Source organism: Bombina bombina, chromosome 7 (genome assembly GCF_027579735.1).
Source record: "Bombina bombina isolate aBomBom1 chromosome 7, aBomBom1.pri, whole genome shotgun sequence".
In the NCBI taxonomy this organism is placed as follows: domain Eukaryota; kingdom Metazoa; phylum Chordata; class Amphibia; order Anura; family Bombinatoridae; genus Bombina; species Bombina bombina.
Window position 1 is genome coordinate 434,575,933 of NC_069505.1, and position 20,106 is coordinate 434,596,038.

General features: G+C 40.3%; 1 protein-coding gene across 1 annotated transcript in view; it reads right to left on the reverse strand.

Annotated features, from left to right (window-relative positions):
• ATF7IP (activating transcription factor 7 interacting protein) overlaps positions 1–20,106 on the reverse strand; it is a 207,813-nt gene that overhangs the window by 40,701 nt on the left and 147,006 nt on the right. The window contains exon 3 of the mRNA XM_053721339.1: positions 14,721–14,807. Within this exon, the coding sequence (XP_053577314.1) occupies positions 14,721–14,807 (87 nt within the window). The remainder of the gene's footprint in view (positions 1–14,720; positions 14,808–20,106) is intronic.

A 20,106-nucleotide genomic window follows, 5' to 3' on the forward strand; every position in this document is an offset into this window, starting at 1 on the left:
TCCTTAGTCGCCTGTAAGTAGAATTTAAGAGCATGTACAACATCCAAATTGTGTAACAAACGTTCTTTGGAAGGAGGAGGATTAGGACACAGAGAGGGAACAACAATTTCCTGATTGATATATCCATTAGAAGCAACCTTAGGAAGGAAACTTAACTTAGTACGAAGAAACCGCCTTATCAGCATGAAAAATAAGATAAGGGGAATCACACTGCAGAGCTGAGAGTTCTGAGATTCTTCGAGCAGAAGAGATAGCAACAAGAAACAAAACCTTCCAAGATGAATTAATGTCTATGGAATGCAACGGCTCAAACAAGGTTAAGGCTCCAAGAGGAGCAAGACTTAAAGACAGGCCTGATTTTGACCAAGGCCTGACAAAAACATTGCACATCTGCCAAACGTTTATGTAGTAAAACTAATAAAGCAGAAATCTGACCCTTCAGGGTACTGACTGACAATCCCTTCTCCAGGCCTTCCTGAAGAAAATATAAAATTCAAGGAATTCTAATTCTATTCCAAGAGTAGCCCTTGGATTCACATCAATAAAGATATTTACGCCATATCTTATAGCAAAATCTTTCTAGTAACAGGCTTGTGAGCCTGAATCATGGTCTCAATGACCGACGCTTAGACAGAATTAAGCGTTTAATCTACAAGCAGTCAGCTTCAGAGAAACAGGATTTTGATGAAGGAAGGGACCCTGAATCAGGAGGAGCTTCCTCAGAGGTAGTCTCTAAGGTGGGAGAGATGACATCTCCACTAGGTCTGCAAACCAGATCCTGCGAGGCCACGCAGGGGCTATTAGAATCAGACGCCCTCTCCTGTTTGATACGAGCAATGACTCGTGGAAGGAGAGCAAACGGAGGAAACAGGTATGCCAACCTGAAAACCAAAGGAACCGCCAGAGCATCTATCAGAACGACCTACGGATCTCTCTTCTTTGAACTGTACCTTGGAAGCTTGGCGTTCTGACCGACGCCATCAGATCTAACTCCAGCACCCCCCCCCCCCCCCCCCATTTGAGGACTAAGCTTGAAAACACCTCCAAATAGAGTTCCCACTCCCTGTGATGAAATGTCTGTCTGCTCAGAAAATCTGCTTCCCAGTTGTCTACTCCTGGAATGTGGATGGCAGATAGACAGCAATTGTGGGTCTCTGCCCACTGAAGAATCCAAGTAACCTCCTTCCTAGCTAAGGAACTCTGAGTTCCTCCCTGGTGACTGATGTAAGCCACAGAGGTTATGTTGTCTGACTGGAACCTGATAAACTGGGCTGAGGACAACTGAGGCCAAGCCAATGGAGCATTGTAAAATCGCCCTCAACTCCAAGATGTTGATGGAAAGAGCAGACTCCTCCCAAGTCCAAAGACCCTGAGCTTTTAACGAGTTCCAGACTGCTCCCCAGCCCAGCAAGCTGGCGTCCGTGGTCACGATCACCCAGTAAGGTTTCCAAAAGCATGTGCCCTGAGACAGATGTTCCTGAGAAATCCACTATGAGAGGGACGACTGATCTAGCTCTATTCTCCGAGATAGATCCGCATGGTCGCCATTCCTTTGTCTGAGCATGCATAAATGGAGAGCTCTCAAATGGAATCTAGCTACCCTCTAACTTTAGATTGTGACCCCTTGTTTTGGCATTTATTTTTTTGTGAAAAATGCTTTCCGCTTCTATTTTATTAAGTCCCTTCATATATTTGAAGGTTTCTATCATGCCACCTCTTTCCCTTCTATCCTCTAAACTATACATATTTAGATCATAGAGTCTTTCTTTGTACGTTTAATATTTTAGACCATGTACCATTTTAGTAGTCCTCCTTTGGACAGCTTCTAGTTTATTTATATCTTTCTGAAAATATGATCTCCAGAACTGTATGTACACAGTATTCCAGATTTGGTCTAACTAATGATCTGTAAAGTGGCATAAGAACCTTGCTATTTCTGCTACTAATAACTCTTCCAATGCAACCAAGTATTCGACTGGCCTTACTGGCTGCACTGCTGCATTGTGTACCAAATTTTAAATCATCTGAAATAATAATTCCCAAGTCCCTTTCTTCTTTAGTTATAGTCAGTAATGTACAATTGAGACTATAATTGGCCTTTGGGTTTTTGGATACTATATGCAGAACCCATTTATTTGGCCAGTCCTCTAGTTTTTTTTTTAAATATCACAATATCTCTGTGTGAGATTTTGCTTGTTGAAAAGATGGCGTCTGAACCAATATGTCGTCCAGGTAGGGTGCCACAGCATTTCCACGAGAACGGATCACTGCCAAAAGAGCCCCCAAAACCTTTGAAAAAATTCTGGGAGCCGTGGATAGACCAAATGGAAGGGCCACGAACTGGAGATGTTTGTCCAGAAAGGCAAATCTCAGGAATCTGTGATGGTCCCTGTGAATAGGAACATGAAGATACACATCCTTTAGGTCTACGGTTGTCATGAACTGACCCTCTTGTACTAAAGGAAGAATGGAGCGTATAGTCTCCATCTTGGAGGATGGAACTTTGAGAAACTTGTTTAGACACTTCAAGTCTAGAATTGGACGGAAAGGTCCCTCTTTTTTGGGAACCACAAATAGGTTGGAGTAGAACCCGAGACCCTGTTCCTGCACTGGAACTATCACTCCCAGGGAGAAAAGATGTATACATTTCAAGAACGCCTCTCTCTTTATCTGGTCTGCAGATAATCTTGAGAGATGGAATCTGCCTCTGGGAGGAAAAAAAAAAAAAAGTCTTGAATTCCAATTTGTAACCCTGGGATACTATGTAAACAGTCCAAGGATCTGGGACATCTCATATCCAGGCTTGAGAAAACTGAGAAAGTCTGCCCCCCACCTGATCCGATCCCAGATCAGGGGGACAAACCCTTCATGCTGATTTGGAATCAGCTGCGGGTTTCTTTGATTGTTTCCCCTTGTTCCAAGACTGATTGAGTTTCCAAGAAGACTTGGATTGTTCCTGCTTGGTAGAAGGGGAAGGGTTCCCTCTGAAATTACGAAAGTAACGAAAATTACTCTGACGTCCTTTAGGCCTATTCTTCTTATCTTGAGGTAGAAAAGACCCTTTTCCACCCGTAATAGCAGAGATAATTTCTGCCAAACTGGGTCCAAACAAGGTCTTGCCCTTGTAAGGAATTGCCAGAAGCTTGACTTTAGAGGAAACGTCCGCAGACCAGGATTTCAACCATAACGCCCTGCGGGCTAGAACAGCAAAACTAGAAGTTTTAGATCCTAGTCTAGCAACCTGTAAAATGGTATCTGCAATAAAGGAATTGGCCAACTTAAAGGGACAGTATACACTCATTTTAATATAACTGCATGTAATAGACACTACTATAAAGAATAAGATGCAGATACTGATATAAAAATCCAGTATAAAACGGTTTAAAAACTTACTTAGAAGTTCTTAGTTTAGCTTTGTTGACACTCCCCCCTACCCCCTTCTTTTGCATATGAAAAGACCCTTTACACAAACAGGAGCAAGCTGGAGAAGGTAGCTGACGGTATTCACATAAAACTTTGGAGCTTGGTTAGGAGTCTGAAAATTAGAGCAATGTTATTTAAAAATAAGCAAAACTATACATTAAAAACCAAAACAAAAAAAAAACAAAAAAAAAACTTTATGATCTATATAAATAGATCTACAAAACATTTATGCAAAGAAAAAAAATGTGTATAATGTCCCTTTATGAGCTTTAATCCTATCTTGAATTTCATCCAAGGAAGTATCTACTTGAAGAGAATCAGACAAGGCGTCGAACCAATAAGATGCTGCACTAGTCATGGTGGCAATACACACAGCAGGTTGCCATTGGAGACCTTGATGAACATAAATCTTTTTCAAATAAGCCTCCAGCTTCTTGTCCATCGGATCCTTAAAAGAGCATCTATCCTCAATAGGAATAGTGATTCTCTTAGCCAGAGTGGAAATGGCCCCTTCAACTTTGGGTACAGTATACCAAAGGGACTTTAATGGAGTCCTCGACAGGAAACCTTTTCTTAAAATTGGGAGACAGGGAAAAGACACCCCTGGTTTCTCCCATTCCTGTGAGATAATCTCTCTAGCATGGTCTGGCACAGGAGAAACCTCTGAAGTGGAAGGTTCATCAAAGAAACTATTAAGTTTACTAGATACAGGGGTATCGGCATCATCTAAAGTAGCTAAAACCTCCTTTAACAATACACGAAGGTGTTCAAGCTTAAATCTAAAGGATACCACCTCAGACTCAGAAGAAGGAATTATACTGTCCGAATCTGAGATTTCACCCTCAGAAAGTCCTGATGTATCTTTCTCATCAAACTTATGAGAAAGGGCAACTTGGGAAGCAGAACGGAGGACAGGCACCTTACTTTCTGAATTTCTAGATTTCCTCTTGCGTTTTCCCTGTAATCTGGGAAAGGCAGCTAATGTTGCAGATACCGCTGAAGATACATGGGCAGCAATTTCCACTAGGAGTTAAAGGAACCGCAGGGCACTGCACGTGACACCATTGAGGCTTGGGACTTAGCAGGAGAAAGCCAAGGTATTATTTTAACAGCATCATCCTGAGAGACATTAGGCTAAAAAAAAACACCTTTATTTTGCAAGGTTTTCTTGACACATAAAGAACAAAATTGCATAGGAGCTGCAATTTATGCATCTGAACATAATTAGCATGAATTCATAAGAGCAGGCTCTTGCTCCATATCCTACATGTTGTGAAACAGTAAATAAACTTGTACAGATAAGTTTAAAAGATTTTCATATTATATTAAAATAAGCCAAGGAAAAATTACACTTTAAATTTTATCCCAAATTAGGATCGATCCCCAGCTAAAATTATGTGAGAAAAGTTAAGAAAAAACATGTAATAAACATAAAATAAACTTCTAAAATACCCCTCAGGCAAGCCAACACCTCAATTACTGAGGTGCCTTACCACTACCAATTAATTTCCGCACAAATGGAGAAAAACAACTTTTTCCTCAGAAACGTTATGCAGTAAAGCCGCAACTGCCAAGCTCAAATTACTGCTGCGACACAGAGAGGCACTACTTCCTGGTACACTAAGTACAAGAAATAACTGTTTTTTCAAACCTGACAGTTTAAAATGATGCATCATTTTATTTTAAAGCAAAGGGGAAATGAATAAGCTGTTGACATAGAAAATTCAGCCTTACTTTCAGTTTAAACTTTTATTGTTTTATCAAGTAAATATGTGTCAGAAAATAAAGCCTAATAAAAACATTTTTCCCTTTCTTTTTGAAAGAGTTTAAATGTTAGTCTCACACATGCTACAGTGCCTGCTCCATGCCCCAGTGTAACCCATACAACAGGAACAGGATTATCTATGTCCCAATAAAAAAGCAGCATTTTTAATTTGTTAAGTGCATGGTCTCCCCAACTGGAAGAAATAGCACTTACCTGCTTCGCTGTCTGGCATGTAGACAGTTACAAAGTATGAGAGGACACAGTTCCTCACAGAGACCTTTGAAAAAGAAAGAACAGAGTAGCCAACTCTGGCTTTTTAAACTAGGGCAGCATTTGTTAGAAAAAAGCAGTAAGTACCTCTTTACAAGTTCCTAACTGCTTTTAAGCCATCATTACCCGACTGCAAGGAATGACATGGAATACGGCTATACCCCCAAACTTGCTTGTAGATGAAAACAGAATTTATGCTTACCTGATAAATTACTTTCTCCAACGGTGTGTCCGGTCCACGGCGTCATCCTTACTTGTGGGATATTCTCTTCCCCAACAGGAAATGGCAAAGAGTCCCAGCAAAGCTGGTCACATGATCCCTCCTAGGCTCCGCCCACCCCAGTCATTCGACCGACGGACAGGAGGAAATATAGGAGAAACCATATGATACCGTGGTGACTGTAGTTAGAGAAAATAATTCATCAGACCTGATTAAAAAACCAGGGCGGGCCGTGGACCGGACACACCGTTGGAGAAAGTAATTTATCAGGTAAGCATAAATTCTGTTTTCTCCAACATTGGTGTGTCCGGTCCACGGCGTCATCCTTACTTGTGGGAACCAATACCAAAGCTTTAGGACACGGATGAAGGGAGGGAGCAAATCAGGTCACCTAAACGGAAGGCACCACAGCTTGCAAAACCTTTCTCCCAAAAATAGCCTCCGAAGAAGCAAAAGTATCAAATTTGTAAAATTTGGCAAAAGTGTGCAGTGAAGACCAAGTCGCTGCCTTACATATCTGGTCAACAGAAGCCTCGTTCTTGAAGGCCCATGTGGAAGCCACAGCCCTAGTGGAGTGAGCTGTGATTCTTTCAGGAGGCTGCCGTCCGGCAGTCTCATAAGCCAAACGGATAATGCTTTTAAGCCAAAAGGAAAGAGAGTTAGAAGTCGCTTTTTGACCTCTCCTTTTACCAGAATAAACAACAAACAAGGAAGATGTTTGTCTGAAATCTTTAGTAGCCTCTAAATAGAACTTTAGAGCACGGACAACGTCCAAATTGTGTAACAAACGTTCCTTCTTTGAAACTGGATTCGGACACAAAGAAGGTACAACTATCTCCTGGTTAATATTTTTGTTAGAAACAACTTTAGGAAGAAAACCAGGCTTAGTACGCAAAACCACCTTATCTGCATGGAACACCAGATAAGGAGGAGAACACTGCAGAGCAGATAACTCTGAAACTCTTCTAGCAGAAGAAATTGCATCCAAAAACAAAACTTTCCAAGATAGTAACTTAATATCTACGGAATGTAAGGGTTCAAACGGAACCCCTTGAAGAACTGAAAGAACTAGATTTAGACTCCAGGGAGGAGTCAAAGTTCTGTAAACAGGCTTGATCCTAACCAGAGCCTGAACAAATGCTTGAACATCTGGCACAGCTGCCAGTCTTCTGTGTAGTAAGACAGATAAAGCAGAGATCTGTCCCTTTAGAGAACTTGCAGATAAACCTTTCTCCAAACCTTCTTGAAGAAAGGAGAGAATCTTAGGAATGTTTATCTTATTCCATGGGAATCCTTTGGATTCACACCAACAGATATATTTTTTCCATATTTTATGGTAAATTTTTCTAGTTACAGGTTTTCTGGCCTGAACCAGAGTATCCATCACCAAATCTGAAAACCCACGCTTTGATAGAATCAAGCGTTCAATCTCCAAGTCGTCAGTTGGAGGGAGACCAGATTTGGGTTTTTGAATGGACCTTGAACAAGAAGGTCCTGTCTCAAAGGTAGCTTCCATGGTGGAGCCGATGACATATTCACCAGGTCTGCATACCAAGTCCTGCGTGGCCACGCAGGAGCTATCAAGATCACCGAGGCCCTCTCCTGATTGATCCTGGCTACCAGCCTGGGAATGAGAGGAAACGGTGGGAATACGTAAGCTAGGTTGAAAGTCCAAGGTGCTACTAGTGCATCTACTAGAGTCGCCTTGGGATCCCTGGATCTGGACCCGTAGCAAGGAACCTTGAAGTTCTGACGAGACGCCATCAGATCCATGTCTGGAATGCCCCATAATTGAGTTATTTGGGCAAAGATTTCCGGATGGAGTTCCCACTCCCCCGGATGAAATGTCTGACGACTCAGAAAATCCGCTTCCCAATTTTCCACTCCTGGGATGTGGATCGCAGACAAGTGGCAGGAGTGATCCTCCGCCCATTGAATTATTTTGGTCACTTCTTTCATCGCCAGGGAACTCTTTGTTCCCCCTTGATGATTGATATAAGCAACAGTCGTCATGTTGTCTGATTGGAACCTTATGAATTTGGCCTTTGCTAGTTGAGGCCAAGCTCTGAGAGCATTGAATATCGCTCTCAGTTCCAGAATGTTTATCGGGAGAAGAGACTCTTCCCGAGACCATAGACCCTGAGCTTTCAGGGATTCCCAGACCGCACCCCAGCCCACTAGACTGGCGTCGGTCGTGACAATGACCCACTCTGGCCTGCGGAAGCTCATTCCCTGTGACAAATTGTCCAGGGTCAGCCACCAACGAAGTGAATCTCTGGTCTTTTGGTCTACTTGAATCATCGGAGACAAGTCTGTATAATCCCCATTCCACTGTCTGAGCATGCACAGTTGTAATGGTCTTAGATGAATTCGTGCAAAAGGAACTATGTCCATTGTTGCAACCATCAATCCTATTACTTCCATGCACTGCGCTATGGAAGGACGAGGAACAGAATGAAGTACTTGACAAGAGCTTAGAAGTTTTGATTTTCTGACCTCTGTCAGAAAAATCCTCATTTCTAAGGAATCTATTATTGTTCCCAAGAAGGGAACTCTTGTTGACGGGGACAGAGAACTTTTTTCTTTGTTCACCTTCCATCCTTGAGATCTGAGAAAGGCTAGGACGATGTCCGTATGAGCCTTTGCTTTTGACAGGGACGACGCTTGAATTAGGATGTCGTCCAAGTAAGGTACTACTGCAATGCCCCTTGGTCTTAGAACCGCTAGAAGGGACCCTAGTACCTTTGTGAAAATCCTTGGAGCAGTGGCTAATCCGAATGGAAGTGCCACAAACTGGTAATGCTTGTCCAGAAAAGCAAACCTTAGGAACTGATGATGTTCCTTGTGGATAGGAATATGTAGGTACGCATCCTTTAAGTCCACGGTAGTCATAAATTGACTTTCCTGGATGGTGGGTAGGATCGTTCGAATAGTTTCCATTTTGAACGATGGTACCCTGAGAAATTTGTTTAGGATCTTCAGATCCAAAATTGGTCTGAATGTTCCCTCTTTTTTGGGAACTACGAACAGATTGGAATAAAATCCCATTCCTTGTTCTCTTATTGGAACTGGATGTATCACTCCCATCTTTAACAGGTCTTCTACACAATGTAAGAATGCCTGTCTCTTTATTTGGTTTGAGGATAAGTGAGATCTGTGGAACCTTCCCCTTGGGGGTAGTTCCTTGAATTCCAGGAGATAACCTTGAGAAACTATTTCTAGCGCCCAAGGATCCTGAACATCTCTTGCCCAAGCCTGAGCAAAGAGAGAGAGTCTGCCCCCCCACTAGATCCGGTCCCGGATCGGGGGCTATCCCTTCATGCTGTTTTGGTAGCAGTGGTAGGCTTCTTGGCCTGCTTACCCTTGTTCCAGCCTTGCATTGGTTTCCAGGCTGGTTTGGGCTGTGAGGCATTACCCTCTTGCTTAGAGGATGCAGAATTAGAGGCTGGTCCGTTTCTGCGAAAGGGACGAAAATTAGGCTTATTTTTAGCCTTAAAAGACCTATCCTGTGGGAGGGCGTGGCCCTTCCCCCCAGTGATGTCTGAAATAATCTCTTTCAAATCTGGTCCAAATAATGTTTTACCTTTGAAAGGAATGTTAAGCAATTTTGTCTTGGAAGACACATCCGCTGACCAAGACTTTAGCCAAAGCGCTCTGCGCGCCACGATAGCAAACCCTGAATTTTTCGCCGCTAATCTAGCTAATTGCAAAGCGGCATCCAAAACAAAAGAGTTAGCCAATTTAAGTGCGTGAACTCTGTCCATAACCTCCTCATATGAAGATTCTCTACTGAGCGACTTTTCTAGTTCCTCGAACCAGAAACACGCTGCCGTAGTGACAGGAACAATGCATGAAATTGGTTGTAGAAGGTAACCCTGCTGTACAAAAATCTTTTTAAGCAAACCCTCTAATTTTTTATCCATAGGATCTTTGAAAGCACAACTATCTTCGATAGGAATAGTAGTGTGTTTGTTTAGAGTAGAAACCGCCCCCTCGACCTTGGGGACTGTCTGCCATAAGTCCTTTCTGGGGTCGACTATAGGAAATAATTTCTTAAATATAGGGGGGGGGGGGAACAAAAGGTATGCCGGGCTTTTCCCACTCTTTATTTACTATGTCCGCCACCCGCTTGGGTATAGGAAAAGCGTCGGGGGGCACCGGAACCTCTAGGAACTTGTCCATCTTACATAATTTCTCTGGAATGACCAAATTGTCACAATCATCCAGAGTAGATAACACCTCCTTAAGCAGTGCGCGGAGATGTTCTAATTTAAATTTAAATGTCACAACATCAGGTTCAGCTTGATGAGAAATTTTTCCTGAATCTGAGATTTCTCCATCAGACAAAACCTCCCTCATGGCCCCTTGAGATTGGTGTGAGGGTATGTCGGAACAGTTATCATCAGCGCCCTCTTGCTCTTCAGTGTTTAAAACAGAGCAATCGCGCTTTCTCTGATAAGTAGGCATTTTGGATAAAAGATTTGCTATGGAGTTATCCATTACAGCCGTTAATTGTTGCATGGTAATAAGTATTGGCGCACTAGATGTACTAGGGGCCTCCTGTGTGGGCAAAACTGGTGTAGACACAATAGGGGATGATGTAGTATGTTTACTCCCCTCATTTGAGGAATCATCTTGGGCAATATCATTATCTGTGGCATTACTGTCCTTACTTTGTTTGGACACTATGGCACAATTATCACAAATTTAAATGGGGAGACACATTGGCTTTCATACATATAGAACATAGCTTATCTGAAGGTACAGACATGTTAAACAGGCTTAAACTTGTCAACAAAGCACAAAAAACGTTTTAAAATAAAACTGTTACTGTCTCTTTAAATTTCAAACTGAAAACACTTTATTACTGAATATGTGAAAAAGTATGAAGGAATTGTTCAAAAATTACCAAAATTTCACCACAGTGTCTTAAAGCATTAAAAGTATTGCACACCAAATGTCAGAGCTTTAACCCTTAAAATAACGGAACTGGAGCCGTTATTAAATTTAACCCCTATACAGTCCCAGCTATATGCTTTGCTGAGACCCAACCAAGCCCAGAGGGGAATACGATACCAAATGACGCCTTCTAGAAGCTTTTTTAGTGATTCTTAGATCCTCACACATGCATCTGCATGCCTTGCTCTCCAAAAAACATCTGCGCAGTAATGGCGCGAAAATGAGGCTCAGTCTATAACTAGAAAGGCCCCCAGACTAAAAAAGGTGTCCAACACAGTGCCTGCCGTTTTTTTAAACGTTCCCCAAGATTATAATGCCAATTATTAGCTAGAATCTGCATAATATGCCCCAATAAAGCAATCGTTTTAGCCCATAAAAATGTCTACCAGTTTTTAAGCCCTTTTTTAAGCCCTTTATTCTTTTATGTTTGACTAAGAAAATGGCTTACCGGTCCCCATGAGGGGAAATGACAGCCTTCCAGCATTACATGGTCTTGTTAGAAATATGGCTAGTCATACCTTAAGCAGAAAAGTCTGCTAACTGTTTCCCCCAACTGAAGTTACTTCATCTCAACAGTCCTGTGTGGAAACAGCAATCGATTTTAGTTACTGTCTGCTAAAATCATCTTCCTCTTACAAACAGAAATCTTCATCCTTTTCTGTTTCAGAGTAAATAGTACATACCAGCACTATTTTAAAATAACAAACACTTGATAGAAGAATAAAACTACATTTAAACACCAAAAAACTCTTAACCATCTCCGTGGAGATGATGCCTGTGCAACGGCAAAGAGAATGACTGGGGTGGGCGGAGCCTAGGAGGGATCATGTGACCAGCTTTGCTGGGACTCTTTGCCATTTCCTGTTGGGGAAGAGAATATCCCACAAGTAAGGATGACGCCGTGGACCGGACACACCAATGTTGGAGAAATCAAATTTTTTCTTCAGACACCTAAACTTCACCTCCTCCATGCACTGAAGGCAAAGAGAATGACTGGGGGTTGTGGGTAAGAGTGATACTAAGCAGTTTACCTACAGTGCTCTTTGCCTCCTCCTGCTGGCCAGGAGTGATATTCCCAACAGTAATTACTCAAGCCGTGGACTCACCATATCTTAGGAAAGAAAATAAATTTAGATAATTTAAACTTTTTAATTAAAAAGCAATATGGAGTGTAACATCTTTATTGTTTCACTATAAATAAAGCTTATATGCAGTACCTTATAAATATTTTGTATAGGCACATGGCATTCACTGGACAACACTTTTTTTTTTTAAACATTTTTGCTTTGTGTAAAAATTGTTGGTGATATTATAGACCCTATTCAAAGTGAACACAAATATGCTTTTGGATTGACTGTATCACATAGGAATTTTGAGAAACATGAAATTAAGTTTGACTTTAATGTGTTCAAATCACATAAGGGTTTTGAAATGCTGCATAAGTTCAGTAGGGCTAAAAGTGCTGCTGATTTTTGTCAATGTCCGCTGACGGCAAACACCATCCTTGCAGTCTTAAACCCAGCTGCTCTGCTTTTGATAAACCGAAGTCCCTTAACAGGAAGTTCGGACTATTATTAGATAAGACTCAGACATACATGGTTCAATATCCGGATCAATGTCACTTTCTGTGGCCAGCTGGAGCATTGCAGAAACTTCATTGGTTTCCTCTTAAGGCAGATTGGGGTATTCAACTTATTTTTAGCAGTGAAACATTAGTCAGACAGAAGTCTGTCACATTCTTCTGTTCTCGCCATGTCATAGGGATTGCCTTTCCAAGTACCTCGGAGCCAAGCTCTAAGATCCACAGCACATTTCACACTATAAACGTGAGGAGCCAAGGTTTTGTCATGATCACCAATCTTACAACCAAAGTACAGCTCATATGCTTTACCAAGTCATGGTGTGCCTGAGGCTTAAGCGTGCGCGGCCGGACATTTGTCGCAGGATGTGAATGAGGCCCAATAATCACCGTTTTAGTTTGTCGCCCTCTACTGGAATTTTTGGGAAACTAGTATTTTTGCTCTGTAAGTCAAATGAGTACAAAAAGCACAAACATAAAAAACAATTAAATTAACTTTTATAATATTCACTTACATATTTATTATATTTTATAATAGAGAATTAACTTATTTTCCTCCACAGGCATTGCGGAAAATAGAAAAAGCAATTTATTCTTTCAAAATCTAGGGTAATTGATATAGAATTAATATCTGGATTTTTTTCTTTTATAATACTAAAAATTTAATTATAAGTTTCCTGATTTTTGTTTTTTCGATTTACTAATGGTATGGTTATCTTCTATTAAAATATGTATTGTATACAACTGAAAACCTAAAGGAGCCGAGTCAAATGTTCCGTCACAGAGCCAGTGCTGTTTTTTTAAAAGAAGATCTAAATATTTTTTAGTTGACAAAATGATTAAAGGACCACTCAATGCAGTAGAATTGCATAAATAATAAATGCATAATAAAAAGAAAATTCAAAAACACCTACTCTGCATTTCAAATATGCAGTAGATTTTTTTGCTCATTTTCCGGCCCCCTGTATCATGTGACAGACACCAGCCAATCACTGACTAGTATATGTATACCCTGTGAGCTTGTGCACATGCTCAGTAGGATTTTGTTCCCCAGAAAGTGTGAATATGAAAAGACTGTGCAACATTTGATAATGGAAGTAAATTGTAAAGTGTCTTAAAACTGCTGCTCTTTCTTTTGTGCATGATGAAATCTTCTCTGGTTGTTATTCTTAATTTATCATTTAAAATGTTTCCTTACGTTCTCTGTCGACGTATCATTCTGGCAAGAGTATCTTTTTTAGGTAGTACTCCTGCTGCTTCAAGTGGGAAATTACAGGTGCAATTTTGTATTATGCGTGATGTTACTTCCTCTGAATTTTTAGCAACTTTTTATATTTTTTCCAATTGTTTTCAGAGATAAAATTCTTGCCGCATCAGGTGGCTGTGAATGATTCGATGAGTCTTTTTCAATTATATCATTTATGGTTTTTAGCCTCTCCACAGTTTTTTTTTTTTTTTCACATCTCCAATGTTACATTTTCTTTTTTTTGTCTACAATGTATGGGTAACCTTCATGTAATATTTTTCTTCCTCCCTTACTCGTCTTTATGAACTCCATTTTTTTAATCTTTAATTATTGTTTCTAATTAATGTATGCAACATTAATATTTATAACCGTTTTTCCTCAGTACTGGACAATATATATTTAAATGTTCTGCTTTTTGCAACAATAACGTAATTAGCGCTGCGGAATCTGTTGGCGCTCTACAAATACCAGATAATAAATTGCGTTTGTTTGTGCAATTACATGATTGCGCTGTTCGACTCGTAATATAGTATCTCGGACATATGTCTGACAGACAAATGTGCATCGGCATTCTGTCCGAGAACCTAAGCGTGTACTTACCATAAATGTAGCAGAACTTAACACAGCTGTTGCGACATTGGCGAGACATTTCTGCTGTCTATGACTGGCTTATTGTTATATAGTTTAAATAGACAATGTTGTGCCTTCATATCATTTTGTATGTATTTTGATGCAATTGTTTCAACTTAATTAGTAGAATCTGTGTATGCAAGCTGCTTTTATAGCCTTTCCAGGCACCATCTATCCAACCTAAGTATGCCCAAGCTAAAGCAGCTGCCCTGGGTGCATGCTGAGCTACAAAAAGCGGCATACAAAAGAAATATTTAATAAAAAATAAAAAAAATTACAATATAAGAAATGTAAAAAAGTGATTTCTATAGAACTGTGTATGACTGGTTCATTTAAAGGGGACTTTCATGATCAGTAACCAAAGATCTATAAGATGCACACAAAAGTGTTCAAGAAGCAAAATCTGTTCAGTTGTTTTGCTACAAATATAGCTAATATAAAGTACCTTGTATACTGCAGTAGGCACATAGATTTTAGCCTTCAGAGATGTAAAACAAAGTTCAATATGGTTTATATCAGGTCTGGTAATATTGTTGTGTAAAAAGGTGAGGACAATGCTAAGCAGATGCACTTTATTGATTTGCTTTTGCTCATGTTCCTAGGTATGAGTCTCCTTTAGAAAACCTACTTTTTTCAACTGGCTGCTTTTCCGCCTCTTCCACTTTCTGGGCTTCCTCCTTTTCTGCAGGCTCCTCTTGAACTTCATCACTAGCATCTGAAAAACATAAACAAAAACTATAAAACTATGTTTTATAGTTTCAGATTGGACAAAGGTAATCAGTGGAGTTCCCCCAGGGATCACTACTGGGCCCTGTTCTTTTTAATATTTTTATTAATGACTTGGAGCAAGGATTAAATAGCGACATCTCTATTTTTGTCTATTTTTAAGTTAAGGTCATTAGATCAGAGCAGGATAAACTTTCATTACAAAGGTATCTGCAACAATTAGAAGTATGGGCAAGTAAATGGAAAATGAGATTTAATACGGGAAAATGCAAGGCTCTACATTTTGGAAGTAAAAAATAAACAGGCAATGTATTATTTAAATGGGACAAGACTTAGCCAAACAGAGGAGGAAAGAGATTTCGGAGTAGTAATAGATAAGTTAAAGATGGGTGTACATTGCAGGGCAGTGGCTTCAAAAGGTTAATGAGATACTAGTATGTATTCAAAGAGGCATTGATTCAAGGGAGGAAACCATAATTCTGTCACTATATAAATCCCTGGTAAGACATCACCTTTAGTATAGAGTGCAGTTCTGGGGACCTATCGCAAAAAAAAAAAAAATATTGCAGAACTAAAAAAAAAGTTCAGAGAAGGGCCACAAAGCTAATAAGGGGAATGGAAAATTTAAAGGGAAAGTAAACCCCCAATTTTTTTTTTATGATTCAGATAGAACATAAAACCATTTTTAACAACTTTACAATTTAATTCTATTATCAAATTTCTTCATTCTCTTGTTATCCATTGCTGAAGGGACATCTTTGCACTACTGACAGGAAGCTGAAAATATCTATTTAGCCAATCACAAGAGACCAATGTGTGCAGGCACCACTTAGCAGCAGCTCCAACTAGTGTACGATATGTGTGCATTCTTTTTTAAACAAGGGATACTAAGAACGAAGCAAATTTGAAAATAGAAGTGAATTTAAAAGTGTCTTAAAATGGCCTGCTCTAGCTGAATCATGCAAGTTTACATTTTGACTTTCCTATCCCTTCAAGCTATGAGGAGAGGCTAGCCAAACTGGGTTTATTTTCTCTAGAAAAAAAGGTGCTTGAAAGGTGACAGGATTACTTTATATAAACATATTCAAGGCCCATATACAGAGATGGAAGAAGCTCTGTTTATTCCATGAAAATTGTTTGTGACAAGAGGTCACAATTTAAGGTTGGAGGAAAAGAGATTTAATCTTCTGGAACAGAAACATTTTTTCACTGTAAGAGCAATAAAATTGTGGAACTCATTACCAAAGGAGGTAGTGAATGCCAATACCATAGATACATTTAAAAATTGTTTGGATACATTTCTGACTAGAAACAAAATTCATGGATGTGATTGCTTCTTGTATTAAATGGGTCACCTTTTTGTAGGATTAATTTAAGCTCAACTGGGGCTTTATTTGTAAGTATATTAGATTTTTATAGGTTAAACTCGATGGACTTCAGTCTTTTTTCAACCTCATCTACTGTGTTATTAGCTCTGGTGCAGTTATATACTGTAATATGACAATATAGAACATACCATATACTCTCCCCTCTAGGGAAATACAAAAGGCTGTATAATCCTGTGACATTGCTGGGATCATGACTTTCAGAATTAGAATGGAAATCACACAAACTATAAAAACTTCAGTCATATTGAAAGCCTGGGACAGAGCAAATGTTAATAGAACTTCTAACCTTAATGCTGGCTTCTACATGTTTGTCTTACTCTATGTAAGTGGCAACATGATGGTTGGTAAATGTTATAATCTCTCACATACTATTTATTTATATTAAGTATCAAGTGCATACATGACTTCCAGTGTTAGCAATTAGTGGTCATCTTATAAGAGTTACTAAATCTCTTTAGGATTAGGATGGAACTTTATACATTTTAACATAAAAATTTGGAAAACAATTGGTAGTGAAAAATTAGATTAGAATATAGCAGACTGTCGTCTTTCAGTTAGGTGGATTACACATAATCTATGATCACTTTTGGAAGATGGTGAACTGCACCTAATGCCATCATTGCCGGATATTTCCCGGTGGCTCGCTGTCCACAATTTAGGAGCAGTGCCTGCTGTATGCAGATGCGGCTGTGTTTGTGGGCTGCTGCTCGTTTTACCTGCCCCATCACCAACACTTTAGCTTCACAGGCCCAGCCCAGCCACACGCATCAACTCACATTGTATGAATTATGTTTCAGCGACAAGTGTTGTCAAAAGTATTGCCCTGTGGGAGTAGATAAGTGCAGGCTTCAAGCTACTAGGTTGTGAGCAGTGCAGTTGGATCTTTTTCTTGTGAGAAAGAAGATTGCCGTTTATAGCTCAATCAGCATCTCAACTGTCTAATAAGTTACTTATTTTCCTGCAAAATGGGAACTTAGAAATGCTCAGGGAGATGAGGAGACATGTTTTGAGCTTTAAATAGCATTCTGCCTCTTCTGAGCATAGGCAAAACTGACTACCTGTTTCTCTGTATTCACTTAACGCTCCAACTCAGGATACGCAAAAGATTGATTGATTACATGTCTTCCTGTAGAGACCCCAGCCTCCCTGAGGGGCTGTGACAGAAGTAAATGACACTGCACAAATTAAAGTATTTAAATAATTAAAGGTGAGCACCTTTTTCAATGATGAATAAATAATACATTACAACGATTTCTATTAAGAGAGACAGTCTAGACCCAATATTACTTGTTCTTTATAACTTGTTGTTGCATACCAGACAAGCATTTTGCAACAGGTTCCGCATCTATAAGCTTGTAAGAAGTACATGAAACTTTGAAATAATATTTTGTTAGCAGCTGAAAATGGCTGCCAAGCTCCTTCCACAGCTTTCTTTTGTCCAGTTAGCTGTTCTTGTATGACAGCTTAGCAGATGTCTAACTTCACTGTACTAGCTCGCAGGGCTCTGTGGTTAAAGTCATGGTCGGCTGATGTTTCTTCTAAGGCCAAGCTTTTGGCTTTACCTTATAAGCATAAAACTCTGTTTGTACCTGGTCTGGCGGAAATCATTTCAGAGATTACGGGTGGAAAGGGTTCTTTCCTACCTCAGGACAAGAATAGACCTAGGGGCCCGCAGACTTATAATTTTCGTTCCTTTTGCAACTTTAAGGGACAGAAGTCTTCCTCTTCCAAACCAGACCAATCCAGGTCCACTTGAAAATCCAGCAAGCACTGGAATAAGGGAAAACAGAAGAAGAAGCCTTCCGCTGATTCTAAATCAGCATGAAGGTTTTGCCCCCCAATTCAAGTTTGGATCAGGCTCTCTCTTTTTCGTCAAGCCTGGATACGCAATGTGCCAGATCCTTGGGCTGTGGACATAGTATCTCAGGGTTAAAGAATGGGATTTTAGTCTTGTCCTCCAAGGGGCAGATTTCTCCTGTCAAGACTATCCTCAAACCAGGTAAAGAAGGAAGCCTTTTTAAATTGCGTAAAGGACCTATCCTCACTGGGAGTTATTGTACCAGTCCTAAGGGAACAAGGTCTAGGATTATATTCAAATCTATTTGTGGTCCCCAAAAAGGAGGGAATTTTTCATCCAATCCTAGATCTCAATTGCCTCAACAAATTTCTCAGGGTCCCGACTTTCAAGATGGAAACTATTCGTTCCATTCTTTCTTTGGTACAGGAAGGTCAATTTATGACGACTATAGACCTGAAGGACGCATACCTTCATGTTCCCATTCACAGGGAACATCACCCGATTTTGCAGTTTGCTTTTCTGGAAAAACATTTCCAGTTTATTGCTCTTCCATTTGGTCTGGCCACGGTTCCCAGAATATTCACAAAGGTTTTGAGGGCACTATTGGCAGTGCTCAGATCCCTCCTTTTTGGGGACCACAAATAGATTTGAATATAATCCTAGACCTTGTTCCCTTAGGACTGGTACAATAACTCCCAGTGAGGATAGGTCCTTTACGCAATTTAAAAAGGCTTCCTTCTTTACCTGGTTTGAGGATAGTCTTGACAGGAGAAATCTGCCCCTTGGAGGACAAGACTAAAATCCCATTCTTTAACCCTGAGATACTATGTCCACAGCCCAAGGATCTGGCACATTGCGTATCCAGGCTTGACGAAAAAGAGAGAGCCTGATCCAAACTTGAATTGGGGGGCAAAACCTTCATGCTGATTTAGAATCAGCGGAAGGCTTCTTCTTCTGTTTTCCCTTATTCCAGTGCTTGCTGGATTTTCAAGTGGACCTGGATTGGTCTGGTTTGGAAGAGGAAGACTTCTGTCCCTTAAAGTTGCAAAAGGAACGAAAATTATAAGTCTGCAGGCCCCTAGGTCTATTCTTGTCCTGAGGTAGGAAAGAACCCTTTCCACCCGTAATCTCTGAAATGATTTCCGCCAGACCAGGTTTCTGCTCATTGTACTAGGTCAGTAGCAACTTCTTGGACTTTCAAGAATGAGGCTTCAGTTTATCTAAATTGCTAGGCAGCTATTTGGTATTCTTTATTTTCCTTTTCAATTTGCATTTTGAGGTTTTTACTTTTGAAACAGCCTTTGGTAAAAAGTTCCTTCAGGCAGTTGTCTTTTTTCTCAGTGAAAAAGATATTTAAATCCCTCCCTTTTTGTTATTACTCATGGACTCCACAGCTTGGGTGTTAGTTCACAGGAGTAATGGATTGTGGACTCTCACCACTTGTATGAAAGAAAAACAAAATTTATGCTTACCTGATAAATTTATTTCTCTTGTGGTGTATCCAGTCCATGGGTTCAGCCATTACTTGTGGGATATTCTCCTTCCCAACAGGAAGTTGCAAGAGGACACCCACAGCAGAGCTGTCTATATAGCTCCTCCCCTAACTGCCACCCCCAGTCATTCGATCGAAGACAAGCAAGAAAAAAGGAGAAACTATAGGGTGAAGTGGTGACTGTAGTTTAAAAATAAAAAACACCTGCCTTAAAATGACAGGGCGGGCCGTGGACTGGATACACCACAAGAGAAATAAATTGATCAGGTAAGCATAAATTTTGTTTTCTCTTGTAAGGTGTATCCAGTCCACGGGTTCATCCATTACTTGTGGGATACCAATACCAAAGATTTAGGACACGGATGAAGGGAGGGACAAGGCAGGAACTTAAACGGAAGGCACCACTGCCTGTAAGACCTTTCTCCCAAAAATAGCCTCCGAAGAAGCAAAAGTATCGAATTTGTAGAATTTAGAAAAAGTGTGAAGCGAAGACCAAGTCGCCGCCTTATAAATCTGTTCAACAGAGGCCTCCTTTTTCAAAGCCCATGTGGAAGCTACCGCTCTAGTGGAATGAGCTGTAATTCTTTCAGGAGGCTGCTGGCCAGCAGTC